Raw genomic sequence first — 19012 nt, 5'->3', positions numbered from 1 at the left:
CTGGTAATGCTTTAAGTGTTTTTACAAGGTTTAATATTAACTTTCTTGAGAATGCTTGAGAATTTAATCACAGGGTGACTTAGGGAAAACCTCAGAACATGGTAACAGTTTGAATACAGTTGAGAACAATGTATTGAGACTTAAGCCCTCAAGCTGACCCTGTGAGAGAAAACTGAATTTGAAAACTGAATTTAAACTGAATTTGAATATTTGTACTGATGTTTTGCATCAGTTTAAAGCAAAATGACACAGTAATGCTTTAAGCATTTTTATGAGGTTTAACTTTAACTTTCTTGCGAATGCCTGAGAATTTAATTGCAGGGTGACTTAAGGAAATGAATTAAAGTTAGATGTTCAAAATAGTAATAAAAATGAACTTTACAAATGAAACAAGTACATTTTTAGTAAACAATTTTGCACTAATTGCTCAAACTTTGAGCAGAATCCCTCTTAACCTTTTGCTTGGACTCATTCCTGCTGCTGTTCTGGTTTACTTAAACTCCCCATTAGCAAGAGTCCACCATAAACTATAAAGCTACAACTTACATTGATGTCATTTTCGTCATTACTTGCTCTCCTCCTCCTTCTTTGGTCTTGTTCTGATTCATGTACTTCGTTCTCATCTCCCTTGTCACTTAACTCAGGCTAGCAAAATGGAGTAAATAATCACACAAACAAGATACAAAATAAATAAAATTACATAATTAAAGTACAGCTTGTACGAGATCTTTGCCTCTGAAATTCAGTGGAAAGTTAATAAAACGGCAATTTTCTGTTTGGTTTGGTTGAATATTGGCCAGAAATTAGCAATTATGTGCAACATGCCTATAATTATATTCTCTGATCTAGGTTTTCGTACATGTACATGCTCTGTAATTAAACAAATCTTGTAGCTCAAATATTATTAATAACTGTTGATCTGAAATTTAGCAGACATTGACTCTGCATTATTGAAAAAAAAAAAGAAAAAAAATTTGTCTTTAGATTGAATTACACTTAATTATAGCTGGGTTTTCATGTTTTTTAATATCTCTACATGTACACTCAACTAAGGTAAGGTAAAGTCTGCATGCGAGCCAAGTGGCCCATCAGGCCGGAGCTTATACCGGTTTCTGTAGCATGAAGCGACTAGGAGTATTTCTACTCCCCCCTGGAGGGGATGCTAGTCCATCGCAGGGTTACCCCCAGCATTAAGTTCGCCGGTACCCATTTATACACCTGGGTGGAGAGAGGCACGTGAGAATAAAGTGTCTTGCCCAAGAACACAACACAATGTCCCCAGCCAGGGGTCGAACCCGGACCGCTCGATCCGGAGACGAGCGCACTAACCATGAGGCCACCGTGCCTCCCAATGTACACTCAAACAGTAAATAACTGCATCATGTATTTCTGTGAAGCTCTATCCACAGCTCGCCAGTTTTGGCCAGTGGATCAATTCCAGTACATCGATAAATAAATAAATAAAAAATAATAAATAAATAAATAAATAAATAAAAAAATAAAAAATAAAAATAAATAAATAAATAAATAAATAAATGAATAATTAAATAAACATACATTTATAATAAATCAATCAATCAGTTGGAACTGGCAGTGGCACATTCCACAGAAAGGTGCTTCACTTACTGTTTCCAAATCAAATTAGAATTTGGAAGGTTAGTTTTTGTGGAGGGCTCTCTGGGAAAACCAGAGAATCTGGAGAAAAATCCTCAGAACAAAGTAACTGTTTTAATTGCCGTTTCTTTTGCAGATGTTTTTTCCTCCCCTTCTTTTATCTCAGGTTTGAATTCCTGATATACGAAGACATTTGGTGAATGTAAATAAATTTGACTACAGTGTACTTGAGAACGAGAATGAAAATAATGATGACATAAGCAACGAGAATTTACATAGTTTTTTTTTACTGTTTCCACATCAAATTGGAATTTGGAAGGTTAGCTTTTGTGGAGGGCTCTCTGGGAAAACCAGAGAATCTGGAGAAAAATCCTCAGAACAAAGTAACTGTTTTAATTACCGTTTCTTTTCCTTCTGGAGTTTTTTCCTTCCCTTCTTTTTTCTCAGGTTTGGTTTCCTGATATAAGAAGACATTTGGTGAATGTAAATAAATTTGACTACAGTGTACTTGAGAACGAGAATGAAAATAATAATGACATATGCAATGAGAATTTACATAGTTTCTTTTACTGTTTCCACATCAAATTGGAATTTGGAAGGTTAGTTATTGTGGGTTCTCCAGGAAAACCAGAGAATCTGGAGAAAAATCCTCAGAACAAAGTAACTGTTTTAATTACCGTTTCTTTTCCTTCTGGAGTTTTTTCCTTCCCTTCTTTTTTCTCAGGTTTGGTTTCCAGATATAAGAAGACATTTGGTGAATGTAAATAAATTTGACTACAGTGTACTTGAGAACGAGAATGAAAATAATAATGACATACGCAACGAGAATTTACATAGTTTCTTTTAGTGTCTCCACATCAAATTGGAATTTGGAAGGTTAGTTATTGTGGGCTCTCTGGGAAAACCAGAGAATCTGGAGAAAAATCCTCAGAACAAAGTAACTGTTTTAATGACCGTTTCTTTTCCTTCTGGAGTTTTTTCCTTCCCTTCTTTTTTCTCAGGTTTGGTTTCCTGATATAAGAAGACATTTGGTGAATGTAAATAAATTTGACTACAGTGTACTTGAGAACGAGAATGAAAATAATGATGACATGAGCAACGAGAATTTACTTAGTTTTTTTTACTGTTTCCACATCAAATTGGAATTTGGAAGGTTAGCTTTTGTGGAGGGCTCTCTGGGAAAACCAGAGAATCTGGAGAAAAATCCTCAGAACAAAGTAACTGTTTTAATTACCATTTCTTTTCCTTCTGGAGTTTTTTCCTTCCCTTCTTTTTTCTCAGGTTTGGATTCCTGATATAAGAAGACATTTGGTAAATGTAAATAAATTTGACTACAGTGTACTTGAGAACGAGAATGAAAATAATGATGACATATGCAACGAGAATATACATAGTTTTTTTTTACTGTTTCCACATCAAATTGGAATTTGGAAGGTTAGTTTTTGTGGAGGGCTCTCTGGGAAAACCAGAGAATCTGGAGAAAAATCCTCAGAACAAAGTAACTGTTTTAATTACCGTTTCTTTTCCTTCTGGAGTTTTTTCCTTCCCTTCTTTTTTCTCAGGTTTGGTTTCCTGATATAAGAAGACATTTGGTAAATGTAAATAAATTTGACTACAGTGTACTTGAGAACGAGAATGAAAATAATGATGACATAAGCAACGAGAATTTACATAGTTTGTTTTACTGTTTCCACATCAAATTGGAATTTGGAAGGATTGTTTTTGTGGAGGGCTCTCTGGGAAAACCAGAGAATCTGGAAAAAAATCCTCAGAACAAAGTAACTGTTTTAATTACCGTTTCTTTTCCTTCTGGAGTTTTTGCCTTCCCTTCTTCTTTCTCAGGTTTGGATTCCTGATATAAGAAGACATTTGGTATTAAATGTAAATAAATTTGACTACAGTGTACTTGAGAACGAGAATGAAAATATTGATGACAAAAGAACCGAGAATTTACATACATGTAGTTTATTTTACAGTGGAGTTTCCTTCATCTCTAGTTTCTTTTTTGTGCAGTGTTTACACTTGTGAGGGTTTGGAAGAACTTGCAAAAGTTGTGGAAGCAACTTCAGCTACTGCTCTTGCTGTAGCAGTATTTCTCATTCTCCCAAACCTTCACTGAAACATGGGGAAATATTTTCTACAGTTCACGTATTTCTGAAAAATGATTGATACCATTTCCCCCAAGCTCAATAGTGTTTTGCAAAATCTAAATTTACACTAGAGGAATAACAAAACTTTTATCATCATCTTCTGTGTTACACCAGGAGGTCGCTGCTCATTGATCTTTATAAAGAAACCACTTACAGTAGGTTTTTCAGTCGGGATGGGTATGAGCTCTTCAGCTATACCAGTTAAGTCCTACAAAAACAAACATTAAGCAAAAACTTACTAACAAAATAACAGCAGAGATGTCTCAAGGAATGGTTACGAGGAACAAAGAAAAAAACATCAGTCTGCCATATTGACTTTTTTTCTCATTTCCTGTCGAAGGCAAGTCAAAATTGGGCAGTTCCAGAAAATATACATACTCCTCCAACAGAAGGGATGTGTAGATATATTGTTTGGAACTACACATTCAAGCAAAACTTGTAACAATGTAATAATGCTGTGACAGAAATTGGCATGACGCCAGTTGTTTTTATTTGGTTAGGCACTAAGTAGCATTCTGATTAGCCTTACTAATGATTCAGTTCCCAAACTTAAGGAAAAAAAACACAAGGACTCTGATTTCAACACGAGTCCACTAGATTGGAAAGAGAGAAACATACCACTGTATAACGATGTGGAGAAAGAGAAAGTGACTTGGGAAGGAACTTAGTCTTGTAAACCCACCAATGGATAAACAGACAAATACTATGGACACTGACTTAGTGCGGCTGCATGGTGTAAAAATTTGGACCACAAGAGGAACTTGTTATGGCCATGGCCTATCTTCTGCTAAATATCGGGGCAAAATCTGAGGAGCCACCTACATACAGTGTAAATCTTATTGATTTGGCACTCCTGGGCCAGGTTGTTCAACGCCCAATTATGTTCACCCAGGATTTGTGAGAATTTGATTTGTAACTTTTTGGTGACGTTTTCTTTTCACATTTCTTGTCCTTCGGTTTAGAGCTTGTCTGAGTAATCTTAAAATACACAAAACATAAGAAGTCAAAAACATTTTTATTCAAGAAAAATTAATCCTTTGGTCAACTTTCAATCCTGGGTTAGCGTTAAACTGCTTTCGAACAACCCTGCCCTAGTGTTTACTGTCTTGACTTATACCTTGTTATTGTATTTAATTTAAAAAGATAAAAAAGTAGCACATGCATACCGGCAGGTGAATCCTGGGATTGCAGTTCACTTCATCCTGCTTCCCAGTTAGTGAATAAGCTGAAAACTCCTTATGAGGATCCTTCCACAGATATTGTAAGTAATCCTGATCACTGGCCTAAATATAAAAGAAACAAGTAAACATACCATAGATTAAACCCTCTTAGGCCTCAGGGCTGTGGTCTAGCAGAGCCCGGGTGCCTCAGGCGACTAAGCTTTGCCTTTGGGCGACTTGTTTAACTTCATTCTTGTGAAAGTTTGTAAGAACTGGGCACCCAAGATTTCCTACATAAGAACCCTTGGGAACCTTTAAATTTTGCTTAGAGCACAGGCTTGACCCTATTCAGCCAAGGATGAAGTGGGGTGGGGTGGGGTGAGGTGGGGAGGTGACAGAAAGAGCTCATTCTAACTTTCAACAAAAAAGTATTGTGATTACAAATCAAGGGAAAGTAAGCACTACATGTAAGAGCCAATGTTTCAGTCCATTGTGATGCAATCACTAAGAAATAAGTGAGTGGTGATAAACTTTCGTAAGTGTTTACGAAAGAAAAGAGTTGAACTCCCCCAGGATTGGTCTGGTACACCAGCATGGCCACTGTTTCATTGTTTTGGAACACCAATATGGCTGCCATAACGTCATGTGCATACACGTACGTTCCTTATGTTCACATAATTGTAGAAGGGCTTATATTAACTACCATGTACACGACGACTATGTATGGTGAGAATAAAATCAAAGATTCACCTTCAGAGATGAAAACCTCTCTGCACACTGTGAAACATATAAGCGCCAGTATATATTGATCTTTTTAACAGTGCCATTGCAACTCCCTAAGAGTGGAAAGATATTGGAGTTAGGTATCAACTTGAATGTGGTATGTGTTTTGTAAAAGTTACTATTTTTAGCCTGATTGATACTAGTTAACCTGATTAATACTACACATTACTCTGGTAATTTTAAACTTTCATAATCTTGTGGATAATGATGGTAACAATATAATTATATTTATGCAGCTACATGTAGTACAGCTGTATAATTTATGCCATCTATGTATATGCATAGATCAGATTCTAAATTGGTATAATATAGTTGCAGGTTCTTCCTTATGATGTAATGTCAAGGCTTTGCTTAGAAATTCAGAAATCTCTAACCGTAACGTATATGTACAATACAATTCAAACTCAAACTTGAAATTCTAATTCGAACTCCAAATGAAATTTAGACTCATGAAAATTGGAATCTTATGGAAATCTCTGAATTTTATTCTACTACAAAACTCAGTTTACTTACAAGCATGCCAAATTCGCTTTGAAATCAACCTAAATCAATATGAAAGGACATTCTACACTTGTATGCATTCTCCTGCATAACCAGGAGATTTGAAGATTTGTCTGCATGAGTGGGAGATTGAACAGACAGACAGACAAATAGACAGAGAGGAAACCTTTTTTTAAGCATGATTAAAATTAAAGCTCAGTGACTTAGGGGTTGTGCAAAAATATAACAAAATTAAAATAAAATTAAAGTCTGTACAAAGTATACACAATTCGTTGCAAAGGTTAAACTAAGAGTGGATTAATTAACTAATTTAATGCTATTAAGCTATGCACACATCTCTTAACACTTTAATAAATCTTATACTAAAGTTCTCTACATATAACTAGTAATAGTTCTCACTAAATTTGCCCCCACTTTCTTTTATTTCTGCTGATTGAAAACAATAATATTGAACATTATTGTATGAACTAAAAATTCCATTTTTTTTTTTGTAAACTATATCACTCACACTGTTCCAGTAACTTAGGCATCTTACTGTGAATATGATCCTAACAATTACCTAAGTTAACTAAGCCAACACATTCTGTTTAACTCATTCTATCACATGATATTCTTACATAGTACTTTCACGAAGCATTTACAGCAGAGCAGTTTACAATATCTCATCAGAAAGGATGCAAAAAGTACTTTCTGGAAGAAAAATAGGTTGCCTCCATGGAAACTAATATTTCTTTTACAAAATTAATTTCACTCAGTAGAATGTTATAGGAAAAAAGAAAAGGTTAAAGAATTATAGCAAAACAAAAAATTAAGTCAAACTACTCTGCTGTTCCATTTTGATGTTGAAACAAACCATTTGTCTTGATATACAGTATGAGCAAGCATAATTATCTTGAAAGCACAATGGAAGTCACAATTTTTTTTTTGCCGAGATGTAAACAGAGGTATCACGTTACAGTCACCATATATGCAAATTAGAGTTAAGCTTTTTGACCTCAACAAAAACGCTGCGAAACATTTATCTCTGCAAAGTCACCCAGAATACAAATAAGCCATCTGAATAAACAAGGAGCCAAAGGTAAAACTGCTGATCCCAAGGCCATTTAGCTATTTAGTTGCAATCTAACCACACTGGCCTCTAATTTCTAGCATACTTCAGAATTTCTTACAATACCATCTGAGTTGTTTTTCTCCCAAAATCCATCTTCAGGATCTTTGAAATCGTTTTCAATTTGTCCTAGATGAGAATTTCGCCCATTTCGATGCAAATTTATTTGATCGTGCTAAAATCGTGGCCATATTGTAACTGGTGGGTATTTTTGACCTTGAAATGCTGCTTAAAGATGGCGAAATGCGAACTTGTGGTTGGGAGACCTTGAAATGCTGCTAGAAGATGGTGAAACGCGAACTTGTGGTTGCAAGAACCTTGAAGTCAAGAATTTCATGTTCCCGACACTCATGCTGTTTTGTGAGCCCCCATTACCCTACATTACCCGAGACCACTGCGCGTGTCTAGTTTCATCAAATCAAGAATGCTTCGCATACTACCAACACATTTCTTACTTTTCTGAAATTCCTTGTATGTATACACGCAGGGAATCCTAGGGTGCCTTCTCAGGTTTTGGCCTTTGGGCCAAAACCCTGCGGGGGCAATTAAGATCTAAAGATCTAAAATTGGACAGATGACTGGGGAGACTCCCACATTACTGAGCTGGCTGGCATGTGATATTGAACTTTTCTTCTGGGGATACCTTGATGAAAACTACATGTATGCATAGAGCTCAGTATTCTACAAGTACATTGTCATATTGTTTTTGATTTTTCATGTTTCCCAAAGAATTATAGGAGGAATCGTTGATTTTAAAAGCCACGTTCTTTAGAAAATGCTTCAACTAACATCGCTAATTCACAATAAAAAAGAAGCTACTGAAAAAAAAAAGGAAAAAACTAAACTTATTTTCCCATATTAATCTAACAGAATTTAATAGCTTAAGTTTTATTTGCAATTAGCAAACCTTTTATTGCGACACTGTAGTTTTTGTTCATTGTTTTGGCAAAGATATCAAACGTCTGGTTCTGTAAACAAACATTACAATGTTACCTCAAATCTATTTTCAAGACAAACGCATAGACAAAACGGGATCCACATGCAAAAAGAAACAGGAGCTAAACAGGAGTGAATCTCCAGCATAATTTACAGACAAGAAAATACAGTATTCAGCAACCGAATTTCAGTACCTAAAACAAATATTACTAACCTCCTTGAAATGCAAGTCTTTTTTGCCCGGTTCTGGGAGACAACAAACTGAAACCAGGAAAAAAATCAAGAGCGAAATAACGAAATATCGCTTGCCCGCCGCCATCTTCCTTCGAACGAAACTTTGTCTTCAGCATCAGTCATGCGCAAAAGAAGTTGATGACGTTTCCCGGATGACGTTTCGGATCGTCACGGGTAGGGAGGGGATGTTTTTTGTATTCATAATTCAAGATGGCGGACTGTTGAAGGCAAAGGTGACAACAGTTGTCCCCTGCAAGAACTTTATACAGAAGCAATTATTCGAGCCGCGGGCTGGAGATAACATTGAGGTATTTCTTACCATAATGTTGAAGGGTTGAGAGAAAAACAGGGGAAAATGCCAGCGAGGAGTAGGTTTTCTCAAGAAACTCCGAAAGATCAGATTTTTGGTTATGCAACTGTCTCTTGAACTTTCATCAGGCCATCTTTTGATATCTTTTCAGTATCAGTATCATATTTGCTCTCCAGACCGGACAACTATTTATTTTACCGAACTATGGGAAAACTAAATGGGTTTGAATGGGGCTGACTGATCTTAAGCACGTGTATATTTCAGTGTAGCACTGTTTTGGAAGCGTTAACGTATTGAGAAGTAAACAGACAAGTAAATTGTTTACTTTTGGAAACAAAAGCAAACTTTATAAGACATTTATAGGATGCATATATACCAATGTAGTGCTGAGTAAATAAATATGGCAGCCGAAAATTATAACCATAAAATTTTATAAAGTCAGTTCCGTAATAAAAACAGATACAATAACATAAACACAACACACGTAAAGAGTAGATATACCTATAAATTCAGTTGAAATAAGGGGAAAACATATACAAGATTCGCACTAAACTTATTGTGTATCTATCCTGTGTATAATGAATTAGGATCTATAGAAACTACAGTGGTTGACAGTTACTCGAGTTAGCGGCGGTTGAAACAAACCATGGAACCATATCATCAGCATTTTAACTCTTTCAAGTGACTTTTTGTTGGAGACCAGACCAGGTTTTTAGCCAGGATTTAAAAAGTGGCCGTCCAAAATGTGCTTAATAGGACCTGCACATATAAACAGTTTATATGATAATTACATACATGTATGAAAAATAAAATGATTTTCTTTACTAAGTGGCCGACCACAGGATGCCTGGACACCAATCTGGCTAAAAGCCTAGACCAGACCTTCAAAGTTAATTCCAAAATTACAGTGTACATACCTTTTACTTATCTAATAAAGTATCTATATACATATTTACATTGATTCAAAATAACTTTGAAATTTTCAGGGGTTTCATTACATCCGCTTTCAGTGTTACATGCATAGGCGACATCTTTCGACCATCTCTCGACATCCCATTTTTCGACATGCTTCGTAAATGGCTGAAATACCGTTTACCTGTGAAACAAGCAATTTTTCTGGTTATTAGCGGAACAAATGACAAGTACACCTGTATATGATAATTACTGACCTCAAATGAATGAAGAAGATTGTGGACTCCATTTACAGGATAATTCAAACGATTTTAGTGTAGACGATCGACTCTCAGTAGTGACTTCTGGTCGAATTGGGCCACTACCGCTCAGTTAATATTCGAAAGATGTAAACATTCAAAGCAGTCAATTTATCCCTCAGAGAATGTTTTCTTGATGCTCCTAGCCTTAGTTTGATGTCAAATAAATCCATCTTTCATGACTAAAAGTCAAGTTCGACCATAAAGAAGCCACTTGTGCTTACATTTTGACGTAGGCCAGCTTACATAGCATGTTGAAAGATGGCATGTCGAGAGATAGTTGCTATGCACATAACACTGAAAGTGAGCGTAAGGACTGGGCACCGGTCAGATTGAACGGCTGCACATGAGGATGATTGTGCCTGTCTGGTTCGACCATATAGAGGAAAGTTCTTATAAAGAAGTTCAGTTCAAAACATTTTCCCCCTCTTTTGAAATAAATGTGGCAACCAAAAATTACCATAAATTACAAAGTCAGGTACTTAATAAAAGCAGCTGCCATATTTATTTCAGTTGCCCTCCCACTGAAAATATAAATGTTAATGAAACCCCTGAGTTTTGTCAGTCTAGTCTTGTTCACTTTGCTTTGTATACCACTAGAAGACGCCATGTTCATGTATGGAAAAGGGCAAGATCGTCACCCATTTTTGGTTTGCTTTAGCTGTCCTTATTCTACTGCCACTCAATCAAGGTATTTCACTGTTTATATTATCATTCCCTAACTCTCTCCTTCACAGAAACTCCTTAGGGGAAGAGGAAGTGAATTGGAGTGGGAAGGTGCACAGAGGACGATGGGAAGAGGGAAAGTGTGAATCTCTCTCCTGAGTGACGTAGGCCTCTCTTTTGCTGCCTTGACCATGTAGGCTGGTAGTTTAGAGGCTGGGTAGAGGAAATAACAAAAGTGCACAAGGAATGCCAGGAGAGCGAAGGAGAGAAGAGAGGCTCCTGCCCTTTCCATCGTCCTGTTGTCCCTGCGTGCTTTCCCAATCCCAATTCACTTTCTCCTCACCTATAGAGACTCTACAGAGGAGGGCGTTCATTGCAAAACAGTGCTTAAAATCCATTTTAATGATTTAATCATTTGTTTCTTGTAAGGACATCAAGAAAACCAACATTATATGAGGTCCTTGATGTATCAGAAAAAGCCACTCTTGGAGAAATCAGGGATGCTTTTCTCACAAAATCCAAAGAGGTGACCTCTCATTTTGTTTGTAATACTATTTAAAGCACCATTAAACTTGGGGGGAACTCTGTAAATCTTTGGGTGGGGGTGTACCACTGGGACTCTGAAACCCTTACCCTATAGCCTGCAGTGCCGACGTATTGCGTGTGTTCACGAGTTACGTGTATTGGTATTACTTCACGATCAAGTAGATTTGCTGCCATTTTTTTCGTCTTTCCCTGTCTTATACTAGACCATGATCATCTGATTTTGCAACCTTGTCCTAGATTAGGCACCAAATTTAAACCCCTACCCTATTCCAGACTAGCTATTTCAGTGGTGCAGAAAAGGTTTATTACTAGGCTAGGATGGGGAGAAAGGCTTTTGCCAAGATTGTAAGGGAGCAACACGTGCAAAAATTCTTGACCTCAGTGAGAGAGCTGTACAATGTTAATTTAAATATAACTGTTAATAAATTATTGTGATTACTTTTTTCAACACAGTTACATCCAGACATGAATCCACATAAACCAGAACTCCATGAAAGTTTTGTGCAGGTAAACATTGTTCTTTCTTTTATATTGTCAGACATGAAAATAAAAGCTTGCCTATTTCTTGTTCATAGCACTTAGAAGACATGTATATTTCTTCTTTATTTACTAATAACTGTCTGTATTCATAATCTTGTTTGGCATTTGATGTTCATAATAGACAAATGCCTGTGTGGACAGGGTCTTCAAGGTTTTTACAGCTTAGAAAGTTCTAACTTGTTCTCACTGGCCTGTTTTTGCAGATTAATAATGCCTATAGTGTATTAAGCAATGCCACCCAACGACTTGAATATGATTTAAAACTCAGAGAGAAACCCATACATGTAACTCAATCCTCAGGAGGAAGTCCCTTTGGTTCAGTACCACAACACCGGTGAGAGGCCATTATGTTTTTAAACTAGTGCGAGGTCCTTTGGGGAAACATTGGGTCTGCTTTATATAGTTTTTGTAGTTTCAGGGCTTGAATACTAAACCTCTATTTTCTGCTTGTCCTTTGGACAAGCAGCTCTCAAATTTAGCTTTCCCTCGGGTAGTGTTAATTTGCTTTTCTTGATTTAGTTGGCAGATGACTTGCTTGGGCCCTTTCCCATTGGGCAAGTGAGAATTAAAAGTTACTTGCCTGACAGGAAATTCTACTTGTCCTACATGTAGATGACTGAATACCACTTTTTTCAAGCCCTGAATTTTGAAGGGTAATATTGATCCCAATTTGGTAATTAGAATTCACAGAATTTCTAATGGTCTGTTGATAAATTATCAGCCATACAGTGGAATTTTTTTTCCTCCCTCTGTTGGCTCTAAAGTGGTATTACTGACAGGTATCATTTTCCCATGGGGGTACTCTTAGAAAATTTGGATGGGGATGTGAGGCCCACTTCCCAAAACCCTTACCCTATTTATGATCAAAATCTGTGATTTTCCCTACCCTATGTATATTTATGACCTGATGGTCCAAAAATTTGATACCTTATTTATGACAGCACCTGATCCTTTAATCAAATTACCCTGTTTCAGACCTGCCATATAATTAGTTATTTAGTTCAGACTGTCGTTGAAGGCGTTGTGAAGGGCTTTTTTTTAATGGTCTTATCGATAATGATGAAAAAGTAGCCTCTTCTAGAAAGAAAAAACATCTATCCAATTCAAGACTAGAGTGCAAAAACCATACCCTATTTATGACCAAAACAGCCAATATCAATACCTTATTTATGACCCAAATGGCTGAAAAACCATACCCTGTGGGGCCACACACACTTATATAATCCATATAAGTTACCCCCCCCCCCCCCCATTTTGGTGGAAATTTTGTGATGTGATAATCTGAGATTGAACTTGGTCAGTTGCAACTTGCTCAAACATATTTGAATTGTTTTCCTTTGTACATACGGTCAATCAATAGCTCAAAACTTGCATAGAGTATATTCCTGAGATACAGTACATGTAATTTTTTTGCCAGTTTGCTTCTTCATTTTCCAGTTACCATTGACCTGTGATGTTGCTTCTTTGGTATTTTGTATGGTGAAACTTGTGTTTTATGATTCCGTAAGAGAGTTCTATTTGTGTCAGTGACTAAAATAAATTGAATGTGTGAATTTTTGTTATTAACAGGCAATCCCCCAAAAGTTACTATTATGAGAAGGCCACGAATAACTCAAACTACAGGTAAATTAAATTTATTTCTTTGAAAATGAATTGAACACAGCCGTTTATCATGCAATTTTGCAGGGAGTAATTGTAATATTGCTTTCCCTCCAGGATGGGATATGTTAATCACTATTTTATTACATAATTTAGAAAGTTACTTAAATACCGTAAATCCTCGAATAAGCGCCTCCCCTCAAGCACCCCTTTGAATAAGTGCCCCTTCTATCAGCCAAAATGTAAAATAAACACCTCCCCTGGAATACATGTAAGCACCCTGTCCCCTTCCCCTGTTCTATGGAAGAGTACTCAGACAACAAAGGATATGTACATGTATTTATTGATCACGGGTTGTGTAATCTTGTCCCTGGGGTGTTATGTCATTGTGACACATTGTCACAATGCTTCATTAGGAGGATGTTAATTTACGTTGGTATATATATCATGTTTTCTTCAATATTGTATTCATTTGAGTCATACAGCCGCTTTTCCGCCCTCTAAAATACCCATGACTAAGGCCGACCAGTGTTTTTGAGTATCGGTCTACCTTGTTGTAAACTTTATTCAGTTAAGTTATTACTCAGTATGTATTTTCAGTTTTTGTTATTATGTGCAGGCCAGTATTGTTTCTTTAAGTCATTATTATGTAATTTTGATTGAAAGGACATAATAAAGAGGGTCATACAAGGCTTGTGTCGACACTCCCCGGAGGTGGTTGTTTAATACATGATTAATGTTTTTATACTCAGTTGAGCAGGGCAAATTAGAATATAAGTATTGTTTTGGTCATGCTCAATCACAAGCAAGTGATCATCGACTCATTCAAACACTGTACAATGCATGTCAGACCATCGCAAGTACGGATGACAGTGAAGATCTGCTAAATTCATTGCTTATTAAGCCCAACCACAGCAAGCCTGGACCAGCTAAAGGGATTGTATTACGTAGTTCTTCAAAAGAGCCAGAGTCCTTCTGATACTTCTGGGGGACTGACACATGCATTATATATTATAAAAAACCCAATGAGAACTGACCACGTTTTGGGAAAAATTAAATAAGCGCCCCCCTTGATTAAGTGCCTCCCTCAAAAAAGCACCCTTCCCCCCCCCCCCCCCCCCCTCCCTCCGGTTTCCAAAGTTTGAAATAAGTGCTCCAGGTGCTAATTTGAGGATTTATGGTATTGGAACCAGAGGAGGATTACCTGGGAGGATTACAGATGCTATTTAGATTAAAGATTAAATTCAATTACGGTAGACTACAAGTAGCCCCTCTTTCACTTACTTACTTACTTACACTTCTAAGTCCATCATGCGTGACGTGAAAGAAAACCGCATGAAAAAATTTCCATCTGAAATCTTGGGGGCAATTTTTCCTTGCAATTTATGCATGCTCAATGGTCATGCTCAATGGCCTAAGCAAAAGAGGGACTACTTGTAGTCTACAATAAATTTATTATCATAATGGAAATACCATATCTTACAGTTTTGATTTAAAGTACTTTAAATTTATCTTATCCAGCAATTTCAGCTTCAGTTGTTATTTGAAACTTCATTATACTGCATTTTCCTAACTTATTCAGACTTTCCTTTGAAAAAAAACTTATTACAGACAAACAAGGCCCAACGATTTTGCAACAGGGTCAGTTGTAAATTCTGCCCAACGACAGAAATCCAACAAAATGATTATGATGGGTGCAATTGCCTTTATGCTGATTGGAGCCACGGTACAATATTTCTTTATAAGGTAAGTGTTTGTGTCTTATAACAACAATAGGTCTTTTGTAGCAGTCAGTTACACATGACCAATAATTTCTTAAAGGAGCTCTGTCTTGGTTTGCGCATATTGAAAAAGTCTAGCCTCAATTTTTCAAATTCGTCGACTACAATCCGTGTTAATCTTCTCCATCCTTAGCCATCCTTGTTCCTTTATGGTTGATCATTATGTCTCTGGTATTTTTCTCTCTTATTAAACTGTTATTTTCAGGTTTCCTACCATTTAAGGGCAATTTTGTATGTGGCCAAAATAACTCAAAATACCGTGACTGAACTCCTTTAACTGTATGGCATATTTGTAGACGCTGTTAATCCATTTCTGATGACATTCCATGTATGTATGTGTAATATACTACTGGTGACTAAATCAGTGTGTTCTTTAAAAGTATGTCACATGACCAACTGTTGCAAAAGGCCTATTATAATTATATTAACAGTTATTATTATTTCAAGGCATATAAATTTTCTTTTGAAAATTTCGCAGAGATCTTTTGTATGTTATATGACTGCCATGTATGCACTAAGTACTCTACTGTATTGTTTGCGAACCAACCTTATGCAAGCAGATAACTTGTGTGTTTGTCCACAATAAATCCTTTCACCCAATTAATAAATTTTACATGCACGGATGTAGCACACTAAATTTGACATTTTCTGTTTAAAAATGTTGATTATTGTCTGTTAAATTTGGAAAATTGTACACAAATATTTGTAGCCTGTGATTAAGCAAAGTTAAATTTTGTATACGGCTTCAGTAGCATGAGGCGAATACAATTACTGTAGTTACTGCAGTGGTATTTCTACTCCCACCTGGATGGGATGCTAGTTTATCACAGGGTTACCCCCAGCATTAAATTTGCCGGCACCTGGGTGGAGAGAGGTACTGTGAGAGTAAAGAGTCTTGACTAAGAACACAACACAATGTCCCCGGCCAGGGCTTGAACCTGGACTGCTCAATCTGAGGTTGAGCACCCTAACTATGAGGCCACAGTGCCTTGGCAACAAGATATGAAGACAACACTACATGTAACTCTGTATTGCAAGATGTCTGTGATGTGATTGTGGACTCCCTTTTCCATCAGATCACGTCATAATGTATACAGGGCCAAGGCTGATGAATCAAGCAGAAAAGCCCATCAAGTGTATGCTGAGGTCAGGGAAAGAGCAAGGTATGCACAGTACAAAACAAAATGTGGTTGAAGGGGCACTGATTTCAATAATTCAAAACATTAAAGACATAATATTATTTTCATTGGTGGAAAACTTAATATAACAGTCATGTTTTGTAGAAAATTACTACTGAACAGTAACTTTATTAGGGTACTGAAGCTACAAAATGTGTCAAAAGACTGATTCAATGGTTTCAATGCAATTATTGTGCTATGATACAGTGCAGATATTTTTTGTTTTGTTTTTTTCATTTAAAGGTTTAAATTTCATATGTTGCATACATTGTAATTGTACAAACGTACCCTTTGATTCAGTTGAATAACATTACCCTTTTCAAAGCTGTAGCACACTAATAAGTCTGAAAATGCTAGATGATCAGTGGTGAATCTAATAACAGCAAAATTCATTCTTGTTTCAGAGCAAATGGCCTTAAGAAGCAACTTGAACTTTTCGTGTCTCAACATAGCGGACTTGAAAAAATAGTTGCGGCAAAAGCACTGAAGCAGTTTTTTGGTGACAACAAGAAGTAATGTCAGGAAATGATAATATTATTTATTGATTCTCATCATCAATGTGGAACTGGTATGTGTTTAACCTTGTGCTAGATAATCACACATTTCCCCAACATCATTAACCGGATGGACAGACTTTAAAGGTTAATAAATACATATGTATATATAGTAAATGTTTGACTGGTTTATCCAACGTGATGTTTGTTACAAGACTTAAATTAGCGGTGGCTCTGTTAGGGTAAAATTCTTGTTTGGGACATGGTGTTGGAACAGTGACATTATAGAGGCTGATAAAATGACAATGATGCCTCTAACAAGGGGGGGGGGGGGGGGAGAAGGTTATACTGATGATGAAGAGGGATTTTTGAAGAAGAATTTAATCACAAACTTATAACAAACAAAATGCATAGACCACTTGCTGACTAACCAAAATACCGGCATGTATGTGCGCATAAATTTAGTTTCATTGGATATCACCTAAGGAAGGTAACATTCACAAAACATATTTGGCGCCTGAAGGCTGTGTTGAATCAAGCTCAACAAATTTTTATCGTCAAGAATACTGTCTTAACATAAGATAATAATTATTACAATATTCTACAGTCTTGTCTGTTATGGTAAAGAACTTTATAGAAAAAAAGTAATTGTTTTTACTGGCATCTTATTTGTAAAATTATTCAGCAAAAAATAATGTACATGTAAGTTGGATGAGTTTTATCTCATTTTGTTTTTTTCAACAAGAATAAATAGTTGTAAAGATTAACTAGTCAGGGTGGATTGAATTAAAAACTATTATTTTATTTTTCCCCAGATTTATGTAAACCATTTTTAATTCTTTTCTGTAAATAGTCTGTCACTTATGTCAAATCTCTTGAGATGATTTTGACATAATTGTACTTACAGTACCACTACATACTTTGTACAAGTTAACAGAAATTGCTATCTTGCAAGATTTAAATTAAAAAAATATCTATATAAAATGTAACAAACCATATTTATTGTTGTATTTTTCTCAACTGGGGGTTGTCACCTTAAAATCTATTTTGGTTGTCTACATATACATGTAAGACCAGTATGCTTGCAGTTGATGACTTGCAGTTCTTTTGCCTCTCTGCTTGCATGACACAAGTTCACATAAAAACTTTTTTTAAGTTATTCCAAAGTCAACCACACCATTGGGTCAGTTAATTGAAGATATGATTCTTGACTGACTTTTAAAATAATGTCTGGATGAAACCCTGCTGTGTGGCTATGAGTAGTACTTCTGTGTGATACTGTAAGTTGATTGCCTGTGGATAAAACCCTAGTGTGTGACCATTCAAATGAAAGCTATTGAGCAGTACTTTCATGTGATACTGTTTATTATGCTATACAAGGTGGTTCTAACTTTTAAGTCTGTGGATGAAACCCTAGTGTGTGACCATTCAAATGAAAGCTATTGAGCAGTACTTTTATGTGGTACTGTTTATTATGCTATACAAGGTGGTTCTAACTTTTAAGTCTGTGGATGAAACCCTAGTGTGTGACCATTCAAATGAAAGCTATTGAGCAGTACTTTTATGTGGTACTGTTTATTATGCTATACAAGGTGGTTCTAACTTTTAAGTTTGTGGATGAAAGTGTGCATGAACTGCAGTTCTTTTGAGAGTGTAGGGAGTACATATGTAGGTGTCATGACACTGAAAATAATAAGACTTAAAATCATGAAACAAAGTTTGATTTATTAAGTCATTACCATTAATATTAATAATGATAAAATGTTATTTGCCATAATAATATTATATTTCATTCATACGAACAGCTGACTATCCTCTACTGTTAAATTCTGTTCTAATTCTATTAGAAGTGCAAATCCATGCAAGTTCTCTTTAAATAGTTTCGATAAAAATATAACAATAATATTGCAATAATTACTTGGATGAGAAACGAGCTCAAGTCTGCCTAGGATTGTTAAACTTTTAAGTTTGTGGATGAAAGTGTGCATGAACTGCAGTTCTTTTGAGAGTGTAGGGAGTACATATGTAGGTGTCATGACACTGAAAATAATAAGACTTAAAATCATGAAACAAAGTTTGATTTATTAAGTCATTACCATTAATATTAATAATGATAAAATGTTATTTGCCATAATAATATTATATTTCATTCATACGAACAGCTGACTATCCTCTACTGTTAAATTCTGTTCTAATTCTAT

At 36.0% G+C, this 19012-nt stretch overlaps 2 protein-coding genes across 5 annotated transcripts in view; one reads left to right on the top strand and one right to left on the bottom strand.

Moving 5' to 3' along the window:
* LOC145469851 (uncharacterized) overlaps positions 1–8588 on the bottom strand; it is a 29485-nt gene extending 20897 nt beyond the window's left edge. Inside the window, exons 1-12 of the mRNA XM_081453658.1 lie at positions 8467–8588; positions 8224–8284; positions 5675–5760; positions 4931–5047; positions 3919–3972; positions 3410–3466; positions 3130–3186; positions 2849–2905; positions 2570–2625; positions 2292–2349; positions 2015–2071; positions 547–645 (exon numbers count right to left, since the gene is read on the bottom strand). Of these exons, the coding sequence (XP_081309784.1) occupies positions 547–645; positions 2015–2071; positions 2292–2349; positions 2570–2625; positions 2849–2905; positions 3130–3186; positions 3410–3466; positions 3919–3972; positions 4931–5047; positions 5675–5760; positions 8224–8284; positions 8467–8571 (864 nt within the window). The 5' untranslated portion in view covers positions 8572–8588. The remainder of the gene's footprint in view (positions 1–546; positions 646–2014; positions 2072–2291; positions 2350–2569; positions 2626–2848; positions 2906–3129; positions 3187–3409; positions 3467–3918; positions 3973–4930; positions 5048–5674; positions 5761–8223; positions 8285–8466) is intronic.
* LOC145469856 (dnaJ homolog subfamily C member 4-like) overlaps positions 1–17139 on the top strand; it is a 49854-nt gene extending 32715 nt beyond the window's left edge. The window contains exons 1-9 of one of the 4 annotated variants that reach the window (XM_081453665.1): positions 8695–8794; positions 10611–10698; positions 11103–11199; positions 11673–11726; positions 11963–12093; positions 13329–13382; positions 14970–15104; positions 16216–16302; positions 16722–17139. In XM_081453665.1, coding sequence (XP_081309791.1) covers positions 10616–10698; positions 11103–11199; positions 11673–11726; positions 11963–12093; positions 13329–13382; positions 14970–15104; positions 16216–16302; positions 16722–16833 — 753 coding nt within the window. In that variant the 5' untranslated portion in view covers positions 8695–8794; positions 10611–10615 and the 3' untranslated portion in view covers positions 16834–17139. Of the gene's footprint in view, positions 1–8694; positions 8795–10607; positions 10699–11102; positions 11200–11672; positions 11727–11962; positions 12094–13328; positions 13383–14969; positions 15105–16215; positions 16303–16721 lie in introns of those variants that run through there. The other 3 variants (XM_081453663.1, XM_081453664.1, XM_081453666.1) reach the window with 3 other exon arrangements.
* Positions 17140–19012: the final 1873 nt, after the last annotated feature.

Source organism: Orbicella franksi, chromosome 15 (genome assembly GCF_964199315.1).
Source record: "Orbicella franksi chromosome 15, jaOrbFran1.1, whole genome shotgun sequence".
In the NCBI taxonomy this organism is placed as follows: domain Eukaryota; kingdom Metazoa; phylum Cnidaria; class Anthozoa; order Scleractinia; family Merulinidae; genus Orbicella; species Orbicella franksi.
This window is presented reverse-complemented; position numbering and strand designations above follow the sequence as displayed.